The sequence below is a fragment of the Zosterops lateralis genome (genome assembly GCF_965231275.1).
Source record: "Zosterops lateralis genome assembly, chromosome: 19".
Lineage (NCBI taxonomy): Eukaryota > Metazoa > Chordata > Aves > Passeriformes > Zosteropidae > Zosterops > Zosterops lateralis.
In genome coordinates, this window is record NC_139779.1 from 7,849,383 (window position 1) to 7,867,319 (window position 17,937).

Below are 17,937 nucleotides of genomic sequence, written 5' to 3' on the forward strand. Positions count from 1 at the left end.
CCTATTGAAACACTGAAGTTCCAAACAGGATTTGCTTTTGCTGCATCTTTTCCCAGACTCCGAGGAGCCAAAGGATGTTTTCAAATCCCCTGCCTAGGAACAGTCACTGTAAACTGGCAGCCTCACACCTCTACTTATCTTAGAAAAGCTGAGGCTCATCATCTCTAAGGAAGCTGACTACAAACTCCATTAGGATTTATCCCTAAAATTCTGGGTTTGAACTTCAGTACAATCTCTCAGCCCTGTGCAAGATCAGATGAGATAGGTTAGAGACGAATAAGCCTTAAAAAGATTCAAAAGACTCTGCATGGTTTTTGAAGCATCATGTCTCCAAAAGGAATAGGTCTCCCACTTTTGTCCATCACTCCAGAGGCTCCAGCAAGCTCCCAAAACCTTAACCTGACCTCCCCACCATTCCAGGCAGGACTACCAACTGCCCCTCCAGACCTTGGCTCCTCCAGGAACTAGGAAGGGCAAAAAGCACATGGGCTCATGTTGCAGAACTTTCCTTTGATGTGGGAAGCCCACACATTTTCTCTCCTTTCCATCCTACATGGATGATTTACTCCAGGCAAATGCATGCTGAGGACAAGCTACACCTCAGCAAGATGAGGTGTCAAGGAGCCTCAGGAAACACTGTGGAGAGGGAAGGACACATTCCTGCTAGAGAACCATTTGTGTTTTCCCATATTATCTTTTTACCATCTCTAGAACTTCCCCTTACAAAAAACTGCTGATTCCTGGCTGTCTTTTATATCCTCACATTCCCTGAGGCAGTAGGCAAATCAATTCCCAGGTGATTGCAATTGCTCTTTTCCCTCCTCTCACTGTTTCTTGTAGGTAAGATGCACCAAAACAGATGACTGCACTGCACTCTTAAAAAGTCCCCATTCTACCATATGTATTTGAAGTATTTTTTCTCCATCCAACTCAAAAAATAAATGATGCCTTGAAATATTACATGAGACAGAAAGTCCGAGTTTTTAAGCAGCTCTAAAAATAACATTTCTGACCTGAAAAAAACTCTCTCTGGGGTCTCAGAGTAACACGAAACCTTTGTAGCTACTCAGTAAGGATTTAGAATGGTCATGCATTTTTATTTGACTGTGACGTATCTGTTTTAGGCATTTCAGTTTATTACTTGTTCCCTGCACACGTCCAAAGGTGCTCTCATGCTCTAAGAAAAGCCTGGTGAAGTCTCTCAAGTTTGGCAAGAACTATGTCTGAACTGAATTCAGATGCCAGGACTAATTTCCAGAAGTGTCTGTGTTATCCACTTGCTCAGAGTCAACTCCTTGTTTACTAAGTTACGGTGCACAGGATTCCTCTGCCATTTTGAGTGTTTGAATTTACTTACAGTTTGGATTTTTCACATAAAGACTTCTCCCCTACAACATTACATCTTAATATAGAAAAGAAATCCTAAACAGTAAGAACAATTGCTTTGGATCAAAGGACAGCTTCCTCAAGTCCAAAATCCATCCCTGATCCCACCTTGGGACAGAGCCTACAACGGACAGGTACAGAATGACTGTGGGACCAGAGGGGGATTTCCTGTCTTCTCTGGAGACACGAGCCAGCAGATGCATCTGGATATTGTGTTTAATAGCATCATAATAGTACCTCATCCTGTAAATTCATAAACCACAGTTTAAATCCATTTACACTGGCGGCCAAGCCAACAGTCTGGATAATGCACAGTTTAATTCTAAGACACCTAATTGTCAGGTGTCTTTTCAACCTGTTATTCCAAACAACATACAAACATGCCTTAAGTACTACTACCACATCATACACAAGGTATACTTCTAGCAGCTACTTGCAGGGGACCGCAGACAGGTAGGAAGCAACAGGTTTCCAGGGCAGTATTGGGAGGCAGGAGGATAAGGAAGAGAAGGCCCAAGGATGTGGCCAGGAGGTTCAGGGAACCAGCTGGAATCAAGCCCCAGACACAGAGAAGACTTCTGTGTCTGTTCCCTGCCCAGTATGGAGAGAAAGAGGAGTCTCCCATAACTGGGACTGGACTTCCAGAAGAGGCTGCAAGAGCAGGAGCAGAGCTTGGTGGAATCAGTTTAACCACCAACTCAAGAACTGATTCTCCACACCCCACCACCACCAGTTCAGCCTCATCCTCTAAGACACTCCCATTCTTGGCTGGTCTGTTCCATTTCTTCAGCTCATGCTCTCCTTTCAGATGTCTCTTGTTCCCTTTCTCCGTATCTTCTGCTATGTACTCCGGAGATCAGAGAATCTCCATTTGGCTAGAAGGTTATTCTACGAGTGTGCAGTCCTAGCTCCTGCTAAAAGCAGGGCTGATGCCAAAGGAATTAAAGGAACATCCATAACTCCACAATAATGTGGGTTCAACTTCTACAGGATGTGAGCAGACTCCAATAAAGTTCTTTCCTGAGAGTATCCACCACTTTACTGCTTTTTTGACCAACTTGTGGCTGACATTTTTCTTAAAAAAACTCTACTTCCAATCCTGCACCTTCTGTGCCAGCAGGGAATTCTGAGCCCACCACCAGGCATGTTTAGTCCCTGCTTCCTCTCCACCGTGTGCCTTTGCACAGTCAGTGTCACCTGTATTTTATCTACCCATTCCTCTTGAGACCCCTGCCAGATCAGAAAGTTTTAAAGATGTTTTCTATCAGCTACAAACTCCAGCACTTCTATACCAGCCTTCTTTCCAAACCACCTGTGAACAGGCCAGCTAGCACAGCTCCCGGGCTGGAACTTCATTAGTTACCACCTCTTCTGGGAAAACTATTATCCACAATCTCTGCTTCCCATCTTCCACCCAATTACAAAGCCAGCAGGACCCATTTTCGCCAAAACACTCATTTGCAATGGTGTCACCACTGCCTTTGTGGTTTGAAGGAAACATTTCACTCTTGGACTGCAAAGACACTTAAATGTGGAGAAGGAGCACAGTTGGACAATTCTAAAAATCTGGAAGTGCCAAAAAAAGTAAGCTCCTAATTCTAATTGGTAAAGAAAGCAAGGCACTTAAAGAGAAAAGCAGCTGCTCCATCAAACTTGTAGCGGGAGCTCCTTTAATTCCATTTATTTCTTGGCAGTAACACTCTTGCAATCTTTTCTAGAGTATAGTTAAAACAAGAATAAAAAGCAACTATCAAAGTCAGAACAGAGGGGAAAATGTCCTGTTTGACAGCATTAGAGAAGTACCTGCATGCAATCCAAAGTACTCTGGGAGCAAGAAGAAAAGTAAAAAGAGATATCAAACCACATCAGCAGTTACACTTCGACACTCTGCCAAAGATAACCCAACCCTCAGTCTGAATGAAATTGTTTTCTCACCAAATTACAGTGTCTGCCTTGTTCCATACTGAGATTCCCACCTCATTGGGAAGCATCTGCTTGCCAAACAAAAGCTAAATCCTACACACTAAATACATGAATAAGATAACCAGGCACTTTTTGAGAGCCTCCAAATCACACTGTGCTTTGAGATAAATGACAATATGCTTAGAGTGGCTGCTAAATTTCAAGCTCCCTTTTCTGAGCACATTTGCACCCACTGAAAAATGAATGGAATGGACATTTTGTGCCCAGACCCTTCCCCAGATCTGAGATCATGGAGTTCTGGGAATCAAAGCACAGCTCAGAACCTGGCTGTGACAGGATCTTAAGCAGCTGACAGCCTGCTCAGTCCTGCATCCTGTTCCTAGGCCAGGGAAAACAAGCAAAGTTGAGCTCTAGTCCCCTCATTTTCCAACAAAACTGGATTCCTAGAAGCAGGCTGTCTCCTTTTTTATCTGTGCAGTGCCAATGGCAGTTAAAATATGTCTCATGTACTTTGGAACCACTGAACTCCCTCACTCCCATGACCATAATGCTCAAGTTTTTCTTCCTAAGATGGTGCTTCTCTTTATGGCATTTCTGCACACACCCCATTCCATACTCTTCTCATCCCTGTCACTGCCTTATCTCAGAACTACAGAACACCTGAGGCTGATTGGCAAGCTGATCCAAGCCCTCAGCTCAGAGCAGGGCTGGCTGCCGAGAGCTCTGTTCAGTTCTGAATATCTCCAAGGAGAGAGACTCCACTTACGACAATCATGGGACAGAACTCGTCAAACAGGAAAATGGAATACACTCATTCTTCATCAATATCACATCAAAAAGCAATTCAAGCACATGTAAAAAAGACGATACATAGCACAGGTATTTTGAACCCCCTAATTATGCCATATGCTAATGTTCTGGAATGACTATGATTATAATTAAGTAATTTAAATGACTGTTGCTCTGCATTAAATTGGCTTTTAATGACAGTTCCTCTTTCTTTGGACCATTTTATAAAATTCAGGGTCAGGTTGAATCAGGCTGTGAGAAACCTGGTCTAGTGGAAGGTGTCCCTGCATATAGCAGGAGGTGGAACCGGATGAACTTTAAGGTCCCTTCCAATGCAAACCATTTGATAATTCTGTGATCTCTGTACCAGTAACATGAAAACAAGAATATTTAACTGATAAGACCCTTGCAGAAGAACATTACCTTCAAACACAGAATAAGAGGACTGTCTCTTTCTTCCTCTGCACAGGGAGATGTCTGGTTTAAACCTAAGTAGCTTCTCCAACCCTTCATTGAGTTAGTTCAGAAAATGTTTGGCAAACATCATAGAATCATCAAATCCCAGAAGAGTTTGAGCTGGAGGGAACCTTAAAGCTCATCTTGTTCCATGAGCAGGGACACTTTTCACTAGACCAGGTTGCTCCAATGGCCTTGAAACAGAACCACAGCAACATTCCCTCCCCCTAAAGGCTGCTCAGAACCAATCTAAACACCAGGTGATGTACAGCAGCACCTGTTTGAGCTGATCCCATCTCTGCAGCCAAATGGAGAGGTTCCCAAAGGGCTGTGGCAAGGGCACAAGATATAATGTCAAATCCTCCAATACTCCCCCAGCCTGCAACACTTCAATCCTGTTCAACAGGAGCCCAGCACTCTTTGGCTCTACCGCTCAGACACTGGCCAGGCCCCATTCAAAGTTGGTGCTATTTGCAGTCATGGAGCAATCCCCTCCATCAAGGATACTTCTCATCTGCATCAACAGCCCTGGGCTCCCAAGAACCACAGAGCTGCACAATAGTGGGCACAGGGAGTTCACTCTGACAGCCCTAACTGTTTGTCACCACTGGATACAGAAGCATGGCCCCAAGAGATCTTACTGTCTGGGGGTACAGTATGACCTTCTGCTCATCTCAGATGTTTCAGTGCTCAGAAAACCTCTGAGAGAGCAGAAGATGGTTCCCTTGCCACCACACCCAACTCAACCATCCGGCAGTCACTAAATTGTCACATCAAGTTCCAAGGTTCGGTGCTGCGCCTTAGCAGCTCCAGGAATCCAGTGTTTTCTCCAAAGTCACCCTGACAGACACTGAGCTCATGCCAATCAACCTCAATGCAGTGCTCAGCATATCTGCCAGGCTGCATCAGTACACTGTCAGCCACCAGTCAAAGCACATTCCCCGTGTGCATGTCAGAGCAAATGGGACAAGGGAGCTACCTCAAGCTTCACCACTCCTTATGCTCAGGTTTTCCTATTTTTACCTTATATTTTTTCTTATTTTTCCCTAATAAAACAAACAGAGCACACATACACAAGAGAAATTTTAAATCCCATGGACACAAGTATTCTCCTTTCACATGATGCTGAAAAAACGGAACAGGCAGATCTGAGTTTGATTACTAAATACACCTCTAAAAGAGTTTTTGGGCATGATCTGAAAGAAGTAACCTATCTAAGGACTGAGAAGGCCAAGATATAATTCCCTGAACCTTGACCCAAATATTACTTTCACTGCAGCAACATGTTGCATCTGATCAAGGCACTACAGCATTTTGCTCAAGAACCAAAAAAACCCAGGGCACCCAAACTGATACTATAAACAAAAGGTATCAAATCTGGAGCCACTAATCCCTCTTGTTTCTTTCTGTCTTACCTCTAGAAGCTGTACTGCTCCCTCATGTTCCCTTCTTGCCTCTGCCTGCGCCTAAAGAAAAGTAAGGAAGGGAGTAAATCAGAAAGTAGCAAACCTGAGTTCACTTCTATTATCATGCTACCTTGGTAGTCCATTGTAGACTGGAGCACCAGTCTGGTGAGAAGCTGCTGAGGGAGCTGGGAAAGGGGCTCAGCCTGGAGAAAAGGAGGCTCAGGGCAGACCTTGTGGCTCTGCACAACTCCCTGACAGGAGGGGACAGCTGAGGGGGTTGGGTTCTGCTCCCAGAGAGCAAGGGACAGGACAAGGGAAGTGGCATCAAGCTGTGCCAGGGCAGGGTCAGGCTGAATATTGAGAAAATTTCTTCACAGCCCCTGGCACAGACTGCCCAGTGCAGTAGTGGAGTCGCTATCCCCGGGGCGGTTTAACAGCTGCGTAGGTGTGGTTCTTGGGGACATGGGTCAGTGGTGGCCTTGCAGTGCTGGGGGAACGGATGGACTTGATCTTGGAGGGCTTTTCCAGTCTTACTGATGCGTGATTTTATGACTTACACCACTCTACAGTCTGGAAACATCTCTGGGTTCTGGACATACAGCAGTGAGAGCACAGGACTGACATTCACAAGGAAAGTCCTTCACTTTTCTCAGGTACCAGAGTTCACCTGGACTCAGACACTCTTATCTTGTAAACTTGTAGACGTAACTCACATCTACCTCCTCCATGCACACTTCCAAAGGAAACAAGGTGCAGGAGTCCATTCAGAGAGGAAAAAGACCCCTGTCACACCCCACGTACCTGCTGCAATCGCCGGACTTCCTCCTGCTTCTCCTGCAGGACTAGCAGTGCTTCCTTGTGCTCCACTTCCAGCTGCTGCCTCCGCTCAGCCACATTTCTCATGTGCTGCAGGACAAGGCACATACAGCTGAGGGGTGACACTACTGAAATTCTGTCCTGTGTTCTACCAACGGCCAGAAAGCCAAAACAGGGCCTGTATTTCATGTCATCATTGCACAAAGAAATTCCCATCACAAGGCAGAGCAACGCTGTCACAGAAAAGCCTCAAATCAGTGATGGCCACCTTATCTCCCACCCAAATCCCTGAAGCAGCCTTTCCAAAGCACCTCTGTCCAGGATCCTGCAGAAGCAGAATTCCCACTGGAAGCACAGAGACAAAAGAACGGTCAAAAAAGGCAACCAACCACTGCCATTCAAAGGCAGCAGTAGGTGTTTGGACAGTCCTTCCAGCCATGTGGATCTTACTGACCTTCAGCACCTGCTCTAGATTCTCCAGCTTGGTTTGGAGTCCTTGATTCGTCTGAATTACTGAATCCCGTTCCTGAGTCACTAAAACAACCTGCAGTTTCAGGTCAGCATTCTCGGATTCAACCTGAAGGGAAATGATTTTCAGTGAGCGCCAGCAGCTATAGGTGTTTCTTGTAAAAACAACAGAGACCACTTTATTTCTTTATTGCATTCTGTTGGCAATGATACCAAAATTAGGAACCTCCTCTCCCTCAGGTTCTCATTTAAAACAAATAAATGAGCATTTGTATCAGGCCTCAATGGTTAACACTTTATTTGCACACTGCTTCTCTCCCTAGATTCATCTCCTCTCCCATTTTGCAGGAGGAAGAGACTGGGATAGGAACAGGCTACATAATGAAGAGATAAAAAAAAACCAAGCACAAGATCTGTAAGCATTTTTAACCCTACATGGTAGGATTAAATACAGAGAACATGACAAAAAATTTAGTAGCCTGCTGAAATCATCTTTGCCTCCCTCATCTACCACAAGGAATTTCTAGTTCCAGGGTGCACTATGGCTTGGCAACTACCAGCAATGCAAGCAAAGACAAACATTTCCACGTTATAGCAGTTACTGAATACGCAGGAAGCCTTATGCAGGGTGGCAAATTGACACATGGGACTGACAAATGACTTTCTAACTCTTGTGCATTATATTTGTCCAGAAAAGAAGGTGGGAACAGAAGCCCAGATCAGCATATGACCATTACTGAGCTGGAAACTTGAGAACAGCATGTTCTTCTCAGTAGAATTTTGCAGAAGCCAATGCTGCCAACCACACAAAGACACTGCTTTTACCTGTCCTGCCCATCCAGCCTTCTCATTCAGCTGCAAGTTCTCTTCGGCCAGTCGTGCATTTTCACTCTGCACCTCCTGCAGCTGGATCTCCTGTCCAGAAAGAGCAGGTATTACACCAAGGCACTCTGTCTAATTCCCCCAGATTGTCCTGCAGAGCAGCTCCACTGCTCTTGCTTCCTGATGGTACAGGATGCTGGTGGGATGCTGCTTGAGGACTGGGAAGCAAACAGTAAGCAGCACTGCTCAAACAGAACCCAGCCCTGAGCCAGTTGATGGGGTTGGACCTGGATGACCTTTAAGGTCTCTTCCAGCCCAAACCAGTCTGTGATCTCTTGAACAAAGCAAAGCAGAAACTCAAGGGAGAAATCCAGATGTTCTGCTACGAGCTGCAAAACTTCCCTGGAATTAAGCAGGATTTCAGCCAACAAGAAGCACAAGACAGTGGGATGGTGTTATTACCATTCAATAACTTTCTAGAGTGCCTGCAAAAATGGTTAAGTATCTCCCCAAATTAGCAAAGGCCATGGAATTTCATACAGTGATTTGCGCAGCTGTACTCAGCCCACAGGTAGCTGAAAGACTAAATAAACAATCCCAGCCTTAAGGAGCCCCAAATTTGTGACTCTATTCAAATAAACAGAAACACTGCCGACTCCTTATTAAGAAGAACTTTAAAAAAACAGAGGCACACAACAGCTTAGCTTCTATTCTCCTGTTATGCTCATAACAGCAGGCAACAAGAACACTTACTAGTTCTTTGCATCTTTTATGCTTTTTCCTCACTTCATGCTCAAGGTTTTCACATTTTTTGCGCTTTTTCTTGAGTTCAACTTCCTGCATGAAACAAGCAGAAGAAGATCAGCAAGGCTACACTCTTCTAATGCACATGAAATTCAAGCCCAGCCTCTCAGACCCAGTGCTGCATTAGTTATTTCTATTTTATTACAAAAATCTCATTGTGACAAACTTAAAACAATGTAGAAACCAAGGAAGATTTTTCTAAAAGTTAGGAAAATCAAAAAATAAAACGACTATTCCTCTCTTCCCCAAGCCTTCAGTCTGGAAACAGTTCTGTTCCCACATGCATGGATTGTTCCTATTTATATAGAACAGTAGAGAGGACAAGGTGTCGCGGACAAAACAACAGAGCTGTATAAAATTTTCATCTTTAAACACCAGCTGTGCTATTTTAGCTCCTATTCTAATTCCAGTGACACCTAACAGAGCATAGACATGCTCTTGATCTGCAGCTACTCACTATCCCTCAGACTGACAGGAGCTGCTAAACCTCCCTGTGCACTGTCTTAATTGGTGGAATAATTCACAAAGGACACATTCCTCAACCACATCTGTCCCCAGTTCACATGAGCCTAAATCAAACACAGCACAGAACCTACTGGCATGTTTCCCTCTCTTTTGAGTGTGACATATTCCCCTGCCAGCCCAGCACCTGGAGCTGCCACCCATCAACACTCTGCATGCAGATGGTCCGTGTTTTCCTACTGATTCCCCAAGCTTCCCACTTTTGCAGAGCAGCTGCACCTAAAAAGACTTCAGTCCCCAAAATCTCTACCTGGATTGCACATGTGAAACTCCCAATGAAAATAAGAAACACACTCCGTCCCCCAAACCAGGTTCACAACTCACCAGCTGCTGTATCTGTTTGCTGCTTTCCTGGTTTGTTACTGCATTCTTGGGAGGAAAATTTTCATGTCCTTCAGAGGCAGGTCCCAGTGGTTGTACACCTGCTTCCACCTGAAAGCGGAAGAGATGCCAGAGAGCTCAGGGACATCCTGAGACTACAGAGCGCACTAAGGGAAAAGGGACTTCCCTGGCAGTACCACCCAAGAAAGCAGTGCTCCACAGGGAACTCCTGATCTCTGAGCTGCAATGCTTGACATGGAGAAAGCTGGACACCTCGCTGGGAATCTCCCGGGGCCCAGTGCCAACCAGCCCAGCATGACTGAAGCGCCCACAAGGAACCGTGGGCTCCTGGAAGCTCTCAGATCCAAGCTCCCATTTGTGCCTCACCTAATGACTCAATGAGAGGCAGCAGCAACACCTTTCACGGCCCTCCCCAAAGCAACACAGAGAAGAGAAGGGAGAACAAAGCCCACAAAGGGCAAAAATAAGTGAAGATGTCAGAATCTAAAGGCAGGGAAGAGTAGAGAAACACTACCAACAAATGCAGCATCCCACCTCTGCTGGTAGCTGGGAAGGGCTGAAATAGCAGCAAGCCAATGGCTTAGGCGCCACCACCAAACCAGATGAAAGGAGACACTTTCTATACACATCTGAACACGAGTTTCTAACAAAATGCCTTTTCATTTGGGTCACAGACAAACACACCGTAATCCTCTGAATTTCTGCTCTCGACTGATACTTGATTTTTGCTCTCCTCTGCCCAGAATAAGCCCTGACCGCAGGGCAAGGACTGAGACAAACAGAAGCAAAAGGGCCTTGATAAGATTTTAAACATTAACTGTAAATTTATATTTGATAGACAGATTTTAGGGACAGATCTTTGAGATCATCAAAGTAAACCTGTACTGTGAGGAAGCAGTAGGACTTGATGAATCTATCTCAGCCTTCAGCTGACCAACATCTCCTCTGACATGGGGCTCCTCATTTCACACTGAACACCTCCAGTGCTGACAGTACCACGGGATGAGGTCTGAGCTCCCTATACAGCCAGTCAATAGGGCAGACTCTAAGCACTATATCTAGGACGTGATTTTTAACCTATTTTTGGCTTGAAAAACATAGGTTTTATCTACATCTATATTCATGGCTCTTCTGCTGAAAGCCTGAGAGCTCCAAGAGCCCACACTCAAGCCCAGGCTGCCAAGGATGTCTCATGTTTTGCTACAAAGAAAATTCTGAAATCACCTCCCACGTGAACCTCGTTCCCTATCACCCATGGAATAAAGTTCACTGCGGAGTCTGGCAGTCTGAGCACCGAGCAGCATGTGGAAATCTTGGGATCTCCACTCAACCCTCGGCACCTCAAGGGTCCCAGTGCTTGGAAGCTTTCAGGTCTGCTGTGAAAGCTGTATTTAACTGCGGAAATGTTTCTGAGACTTTCCTGTTTTTCAATCATCTTCCTCATACTAAGTTTCAAACTGGTATTTTAGAGAATCTCAGAATCACTGTGTTTGCAAAAGACCTCCAAGCCCATCCAGTCCCAGCTGTGCCTATCCCCACCTTGTGCCCAGCCCAGAGCACTGAGTGTCACATCCAGGCCTTCCTTGGACTCCTCCAGGGATGAGCACTCCAAACCTCCCTGGGCAGCCCCACCAAAGCATGACCACTCTTTCCAGGAAGAAATTTCTCCTGATGTCCACCCTGAGCCTCCCCTGGCCCAGCCTGAGGCCGTTCCCTCTCCTCCTGTCCCTGTTCCCTGGGAGCAGAGCCTGACCCCCCCAGCTGTCCCCTCCTGTCAGGGAGTTGTGCAGAGCCTCAGGGTCCCCTCTGAGCCTCCTTTTCTCCAGGCTGAGCCCCTTTCCCAGCTTCCTCAGCCTCTCCTGGGGTTCCAGCCCAGGGTGCTCCATGGTACAGGATTTAGCCAAGGGACTTCAGCCTTCTTGCTTCACCAGTGCTGTCAGATTTAGCCTTGCTGACTTGTCAGCCAGAAAATTTTCTGGCAGTGAGGACAGACTCTCCTGAGTCAGACAAAAAAAGCACATGCATGAGAAAAGCCATCTCGTCTGACAAAACCTGCAGGATCAGGTGGAAATCAAGGTATGGAAGGCTCATTCAAGAAAGGTAAGGGCAGGGCAGAGGGGAAAAAAAACATCTGTGCATCCCTCTTCATCACAGCAGAATCTGGGGGGGGAAATGGGGGCCGAAATCTCAGACTATGGAGAACAAGGCTGAGAACCTCTCTGAAACTGAACTGTCTATAAGAACTATAGAAGCCAAGAAAATAAACAGTACCAAACCACCAAGACTACATAATATTCACTTGAGGGTTCAAAAACCCCTTTGGCATGAACTGAATCCCTCACTTCAGCAGGAACTGAATCAATACATCCAGCAAGTCATTTCTCCAACACTGCCTTAACATATAATACGTGGTAGATGGCAAAGGCCATGCTTTAAGAGTATTCCACAGTTTTAAGCATATTCCAGTAGACATCTACAGAAAGACAGACCAGTATATTTGACACTAATTCTGAGCAAACTGATAGAAATCGCATAAAAGGCAAATCCTTTTAAAAAACCCAAACAAACTTATATTGTGGCAACAGGAAACATATTCACAGATATGTGAAGAGTGTTTTTAAGATGTCAGCAAGTAAGTGGGTGAGGGAGACCCAGCAAGAACCTGCTTGGGCACTCAGCAGACATTCAGCTGCAGCCCTTTAACAGGTGTCTGTAGACACTGAGCCACCACAGGGCAAGTGAGGGTTTTCTCTTGGGTAAATATTCAGTAAAAATGAGAGCCCTGAAAGAGGGAGCAGGAACCGTGCTCTGCAAGTACTGATGCAGCAGAAACAAACAGTGATGAGGGCCTAGTGACACTGAGTGACTACAGAGACCAATGATGGTTTAATAAAGAATGCTTAGACAAAAAGGTAAAGAGATCTTTTGGGAAAGGAAGAGAAAACTTCATAACGCTATCATATAAATCAATGCCACAGCGTCCGGCATGCTGCTTCCCCAACACAAAACTGACAGAGAAAACACACAAAGGAGGGAGACAAAAAATGATGAACGCGGAATAATGGAAGAGACTGGAAAGAAAAAAAAAAAAAAAAAAAAAAAACAAAACCAAAAAAAAAACAACACGGCTGAAAGAGAGGGGTTTATAAATCCAGGAGTGACTTGGAGGAGGCGCACAAGGAATGAATATTCAGTGCATCCGCTGTAAGAGCTGGGGGGAAATAAACGAGAGCAGCTGGAGGAAAGATGCGCAGCCCGATCTCCCCCGGGGGATATGGGATTCTATCACACTGAAAACACGGGAAGAAACCGGCAGAGCCCCCAGGAGCCAAATCCTCTGGAGCCCGCGGTTTGGGGATCCCTGACCCTCCGCCCTGGGGCTGCGGGCACAGCGGCACCCGCGGACTGGAGATCCCTGACCCACAGCGGCACCCGCGGCCCGGCCCCGCGGAGGCCCCGGCCCGACCCGCCTCGCCCGGTGAAGCCGCTCCCCGGCGGGGCCTCGGGGCACAGCCCGGCCTTACCTGGCGGCGGCGCGGCCCCGTCCGAGAGCCCGCGGCAGCCCCGGCCCAGCCCCGTTGGGCCCAGCACAGCAGCCCCGGTGGGCCCCAGCCCGGCCTTGGCGGCGGCTGCGCGGCCGCGGGAGGGAGGGAGCGGCCTGAGGCGGCCCCGGATCTGCCGGGCTGAACCACTGCGGCCCGAGGGGCGGCCGAGCCCTTGCGGCACCGGGCGGGGGCCAATTCTGCCCCTTTGCTCTGGGGACACTCCCTGGAGCCGCCTCCAGCGCGGAGGGCCCCGATGTTGGACGAGTTCAGAGGAGGCCTGGGAACCGCTCCGAGGGCTGGAGCCCCTCTGCTCTGGAGCCAGGCTGGGAGAGCGGGGGGGCTCACCTGGACAAGAGAAGGCTCCAGGAGCGACCAGAGCCTAAAGGGGCTCCAGGAGAGCTGGAGAGGGACTGGGGACAAGGGATGGAGGGACAGGACACAGAGGGCAGGGATAGAGTTCCCGGCTGGGAGGGTGCAGAGGCCCTGGCACAGGGTGCCCAGAGAAGCTGTGGCTGCCCCATCCCAGAAAGTGTCCAAGGCCAGGCTGGACATTGGGGCTTGGAGCAACCTGGGACAGTGGAAGGTGAATGAGATGGACTTTTAACCGTTCCATGATTCTATACAGAAGAAATGTTACCTGGTTTCCTAGGTAGAAAAACACAGCCCAGGAGCCCTATGCTGGGGAAAAGGAGCAGGACTGAACTCCTGGCACGGGTCAGTGTCCCTGTGCTGGTGTGGGCTGCCAGCAGCATCCACGTCCCTCCTCACTCTGAGACCTGGTGCTGGAATCCATCCCTTTGGAAACCAGCACTGTGCCTATTTGCAGCAGATGTGAACCACAGGCCTCATCTTCTCCAAGGGAAGTTCCCTAAGAACAGCAATTAACTGAGAAATTAAATAGCCAAACGTTCTGATCGCTGACTCACCTGCGTCACCTCCCTGCGAGCTCTCCCTCCCAGCACTGGGTCTCCCAAGGGATCCTTGGGTCGAGGTGCACCTTTGACGCAGGAGTTTGTCGGTCTCAGACACGTGGCACCACTGGGCACGGCACTGCTTGAGCTCATTTTGGAGGAACGCAGGCATTCCTTGAAATTCTTGAGCGCAATCTGCCTCTGGAGCCGCAGCACCTCTCGCTGGGATTCCCGCAGCAGGCGGTCAAACTCTATGATGTTTAGGCAATGAGGGTCGTCCTGTGGGAAACCAACCATGGCACCGTGGCACTGACAAGCTCCAAAAGGTAGGACATGTCACATTTAACATGCAAATTCCAAAAGAGGAGAGACTGGGAAAACCCGGGTATTGTGGTACACACACATGGCTGATTCCTGGCTCTCCAAAGCCTCAAAACTTATTTTACATCTTTTATGCAAATACATTACTCCTCGTGAAGATAAAACCCAGACTGTGATGCTCCTGCAGCTCTCCCAGCATGATGTGCAGGGCTTTTCCAAGCATGGGCCATCTCAGCACATGCCAGCAGGGAGCGTAGTAGGATATCATTTCACAGCCAGGCCAAAGCAGAGCTCTCAGTTTTCTTTACTCCTTGGTGTGGGTGCTGGCACTGGGCTTTGAGAGGTTGCAGCAATGAAGAACATCTGGGATTTGGTCAGTTCTTCCTCAGGATATTTGGTTTCCTAACATTCTTTTAGGAATTTTTCTCCTCTCAGGACAGTATGTGTGATGGACACCTACCTATAGCACAAGGGGTCACTCCCATCCACTCACAACCCAAACACAGCAGCTTTTGAAGGAAAACAGCACAATCTGACTCTCACAAAACCGAGGAGAATATGTCACCAGCTTGTTTGATTCTTCAAAGGTTCCCAGATTTCAGGAAGCTGAAGAAACACGTACCAGCGTGTCCATACATACAAAATCAGGTTATGAAAACCTGTCTTTGCAAATCTGCTGCTGGAAGAGACATTGCTCATTCCCCTGGAAAGCTCCTAAGCCAGAGAATTCAAGACATAACTGGTATCCAGGACAAATTTAATCTGTTTCCCTGTTTGCTTCTTATTTGCCCTAAAAATAGCATGTACTTTATAAATGCAATTTGGTTACTCTCACGCTGCAAGGGGGAAACCGAGGCAGCACTAATGGGAGCTGATGATAGGTTCAAGAAGTGAGCAGCTGGGCCCTCTCTGTGCCAGACCCATGTTCAGGCTATCAGGGTAGTAGTTTTTCAAACAAAATTGGCTGGGGCTATGTGTAAAATCTCCCTTCCCCCACAACAAAAAAGCAGCCATTTCCAACAGACAGCCTCTGGAGGCTGGGGGAACAAGGGAGTAGGAAAAAAGCTCACTCCTCCCCTCAGTTTCTATTATACCCATCTTCTGCACCTGTTCTCCTCAGTCCTCCACTTCCAAGAATCCATGCCACAAGAAATTGCAGCCTGGATTTAGCTAAACCCAGGGTTTGGTTGGAAGCAGATCCCTGGAGTATGATCTCAGGAAATTATTTTATTCCATCCTAGCAGTCCTGGCTTTGCAAAACAAGGCCAATGCATTTGCAGCCGAGGGCACAAGGTTGTGAGTCCTGCTACTGCAAGGGAACTGAGTGGATCCATTTCATGGCTACTGAAAATTTTCTACTGATTTAAATACCCAAGATTCAAATTGATTTGGTTACAAACTCTAAGCGTGCACATCATATCTCTGCATAAAACACCGTTCATTGGCATAATGCATTTTGCATGCTGCAGACAGATTAGAGGAATTTGGAATTTTAAGTAGCTGGAAATTAAAATTTAATGAGCGGTTTACTTGGAAGAGAAATGGGAAAAACAAGATCAGACAGAATGATCTATATTGCTCCCTTTTCTGTGGATTCTCTGCTCAGGCATCAATGTCCCGGTTGCTGGTGCCACAGACAGGGTCACCTTCTGGGACAGGATGGTCACTCAGGTCACTCACGTCACCCAGGTCAGCCTAGGAAGGCAGTGACTGAATTTGTCAGCCTTGGGGGTTGCACCCATGTGCTTTTTCTTGGCCAGGAACAAATCTTGCTCACCCACTTCTGTCACATTCCTTTGCAATCTGTCACTGTCCTGTCCCTAGCCAGTTCAGGTTGCCCATCACACTCCGCTAGGAAAATCAGAGTGCTTTGGAAAGAGTCTGTTCCCCTTTCTGTGGGGGCCTGAGGTGAGAAATCAAAGGAATGGGAAGGAAGCTTTTTGCTGACACTGCAGAGCACAGAAAGACCTGGATAAGTTTGTCCTGTGGTTTAATGCCGGAAAGATCAATGCGGCAGCTCTGTATAAACATCAAATACACCCCACTGTACTAATCCTGACTAGATCTACATTAGGCAAAGACTGAGAATCCACTTTCAAACCTGTAGTTAAACTGAACATATGGGGAGCTCAGGGACAAAAATAAAGCTGTTTTCAGTGAGGAAGCATTTGTCGCCTAAATACTATGTGAGTAGGACAGATAGAAGTGCAAGTGTTTAGCTCAGCTGAGGGCAGGGAGGTAGGGTGGCACTTGACCACATTTGTGTTAGCAAAACAGGGAGAAACCAGCATGGGCCCAAGTGTTACTGAGGTCCTCTGGAGATTTGAACTGATCTAAACTGCAAGCATCCAGTTTGGGATTCAAAGATGCAACTGAGATGCCCAGAACAAGTTGCTTTCGTCACCTTGAGAGGGAACCATCTCACCCAGCCCCAGCTATTTGCAGAGGCTCCTTTCAGAGCCATCACAGAGTGATGCAAGAGCGACACATCTGACCAGTCCTAGATCTCGGGATGAGCTGAATTACCACTTTAACCCACCATTTATATTGGCATGGCCTGTGCTGATAGTGGGGGAAATGCAGATCACCAGCCCAGGAACAGACACCAACACTGGGGATGGTTTCATGAACACCCAGCCCTGCCTGGTCATTTGTAGCCTTTGTAAACATGTCAGGAGGCACTAAGTTATCACCAGTCTCATGTGGCTGTGACTTCTCAGAAAGCTGCAGCTCAAGGCTTGGCATCTAGACTGGTTTTTGGGAATATGCTGATTGGTTTCTCAAAGAAGTGCTTTAAAAGGAGGCCCTGCTTCTGCATCTTGCTTGCAGCTCAGCCCTTTGAAAAGTCACCCTCTGTCTGTGGCTTCTGGGGGGTTTCCAGGGAAGGAGTTTTAGTCACTGCTGGAAATGGCAGCTCAGTTCCATGAATTGATGGAGGGACAAGCAGGGTGTCCCCCAACACACTCCTCTGGAGAGATCTGGACAGTCTCTGCCACATACTCCCCAAACTGTCCCCATTCAGCTCACGTATCAAATCCCCTCCCCTATTTCCAGCCTCCACTTGAGACTAATTCACCACTTCCCGGAGCCTGGCTTCCATCACAGCAATTGCACTTGTACCCAGCCCCGGAGTGATGTCCACAAAGTGTCTCACCTTCCCTGCCAAGAGTTTAGCCTGCAGTTCCCGGCATTCCTGCTGCAGAGCTTCAATTTGCTTGTCTTTTGCCAGGAGAGCACTGGCTTGCTCTGTCAGGTCCTTTGCACGCTGGCGAGCAAATGCTTTTTTGCACAGTTCCAGGCTGGAGCCCTTCAGAGGCACTGGAGCAGCTACCTACACCAGAGAGCAGTGAGGTGTGTTTGTGTGTGATAACCACCACGCCATCAGCCTTTGGTGTTCAACAACCACCACCCAATCACCCTTTGGTG

At 47.4% G+C, this 17,937-nt stretch overlaps 1 protein-coding gene across 1 annotated transcript in view; it reads right to left on the reverse strand.

Annotated features, from left to right (window-relative positions):
* Positions 1-17,937, reverse strand: part of TSPOAP1 (TSPO associated protein 1) — a gene marked incomplete at its 5' end in the record, with an annotated part of 66,532 nt that overhangs the window by 33,154 nt on the left and 15,441 nt on the right. The window contains 8 exons of the mRNA XM_083875328.1: positions 5,970-6,020; positions 6,762-6,866; positions 7,231-7,353; positions 8,070-8,159; positions 8,820-8,903; positions 9,717-9,824; positions 14,206-14,469; positions 17,666-17,842. Coding sequence (XP_083731454.1) covers positions 5,970-6,020; positions 6,762-6,866; positions 7,231-7,353; positions 8,070-8,159; positions 8,820-8,903; positions 9,717-9,824; positions 14,206-14,469; positions 17,666-17,842 — 1,002 coding nt within the window. The remainder of the gene's footprint in view (positions 1-5,969; positions 6,021-6,761; positions 6,867-7,230; positions 7,354-8,069; positions 8,160-8,819; positions 8,904-9,716; positions 9,825-14,205; positions 14,470-17,665; positions 17,843-17,937) is intronic.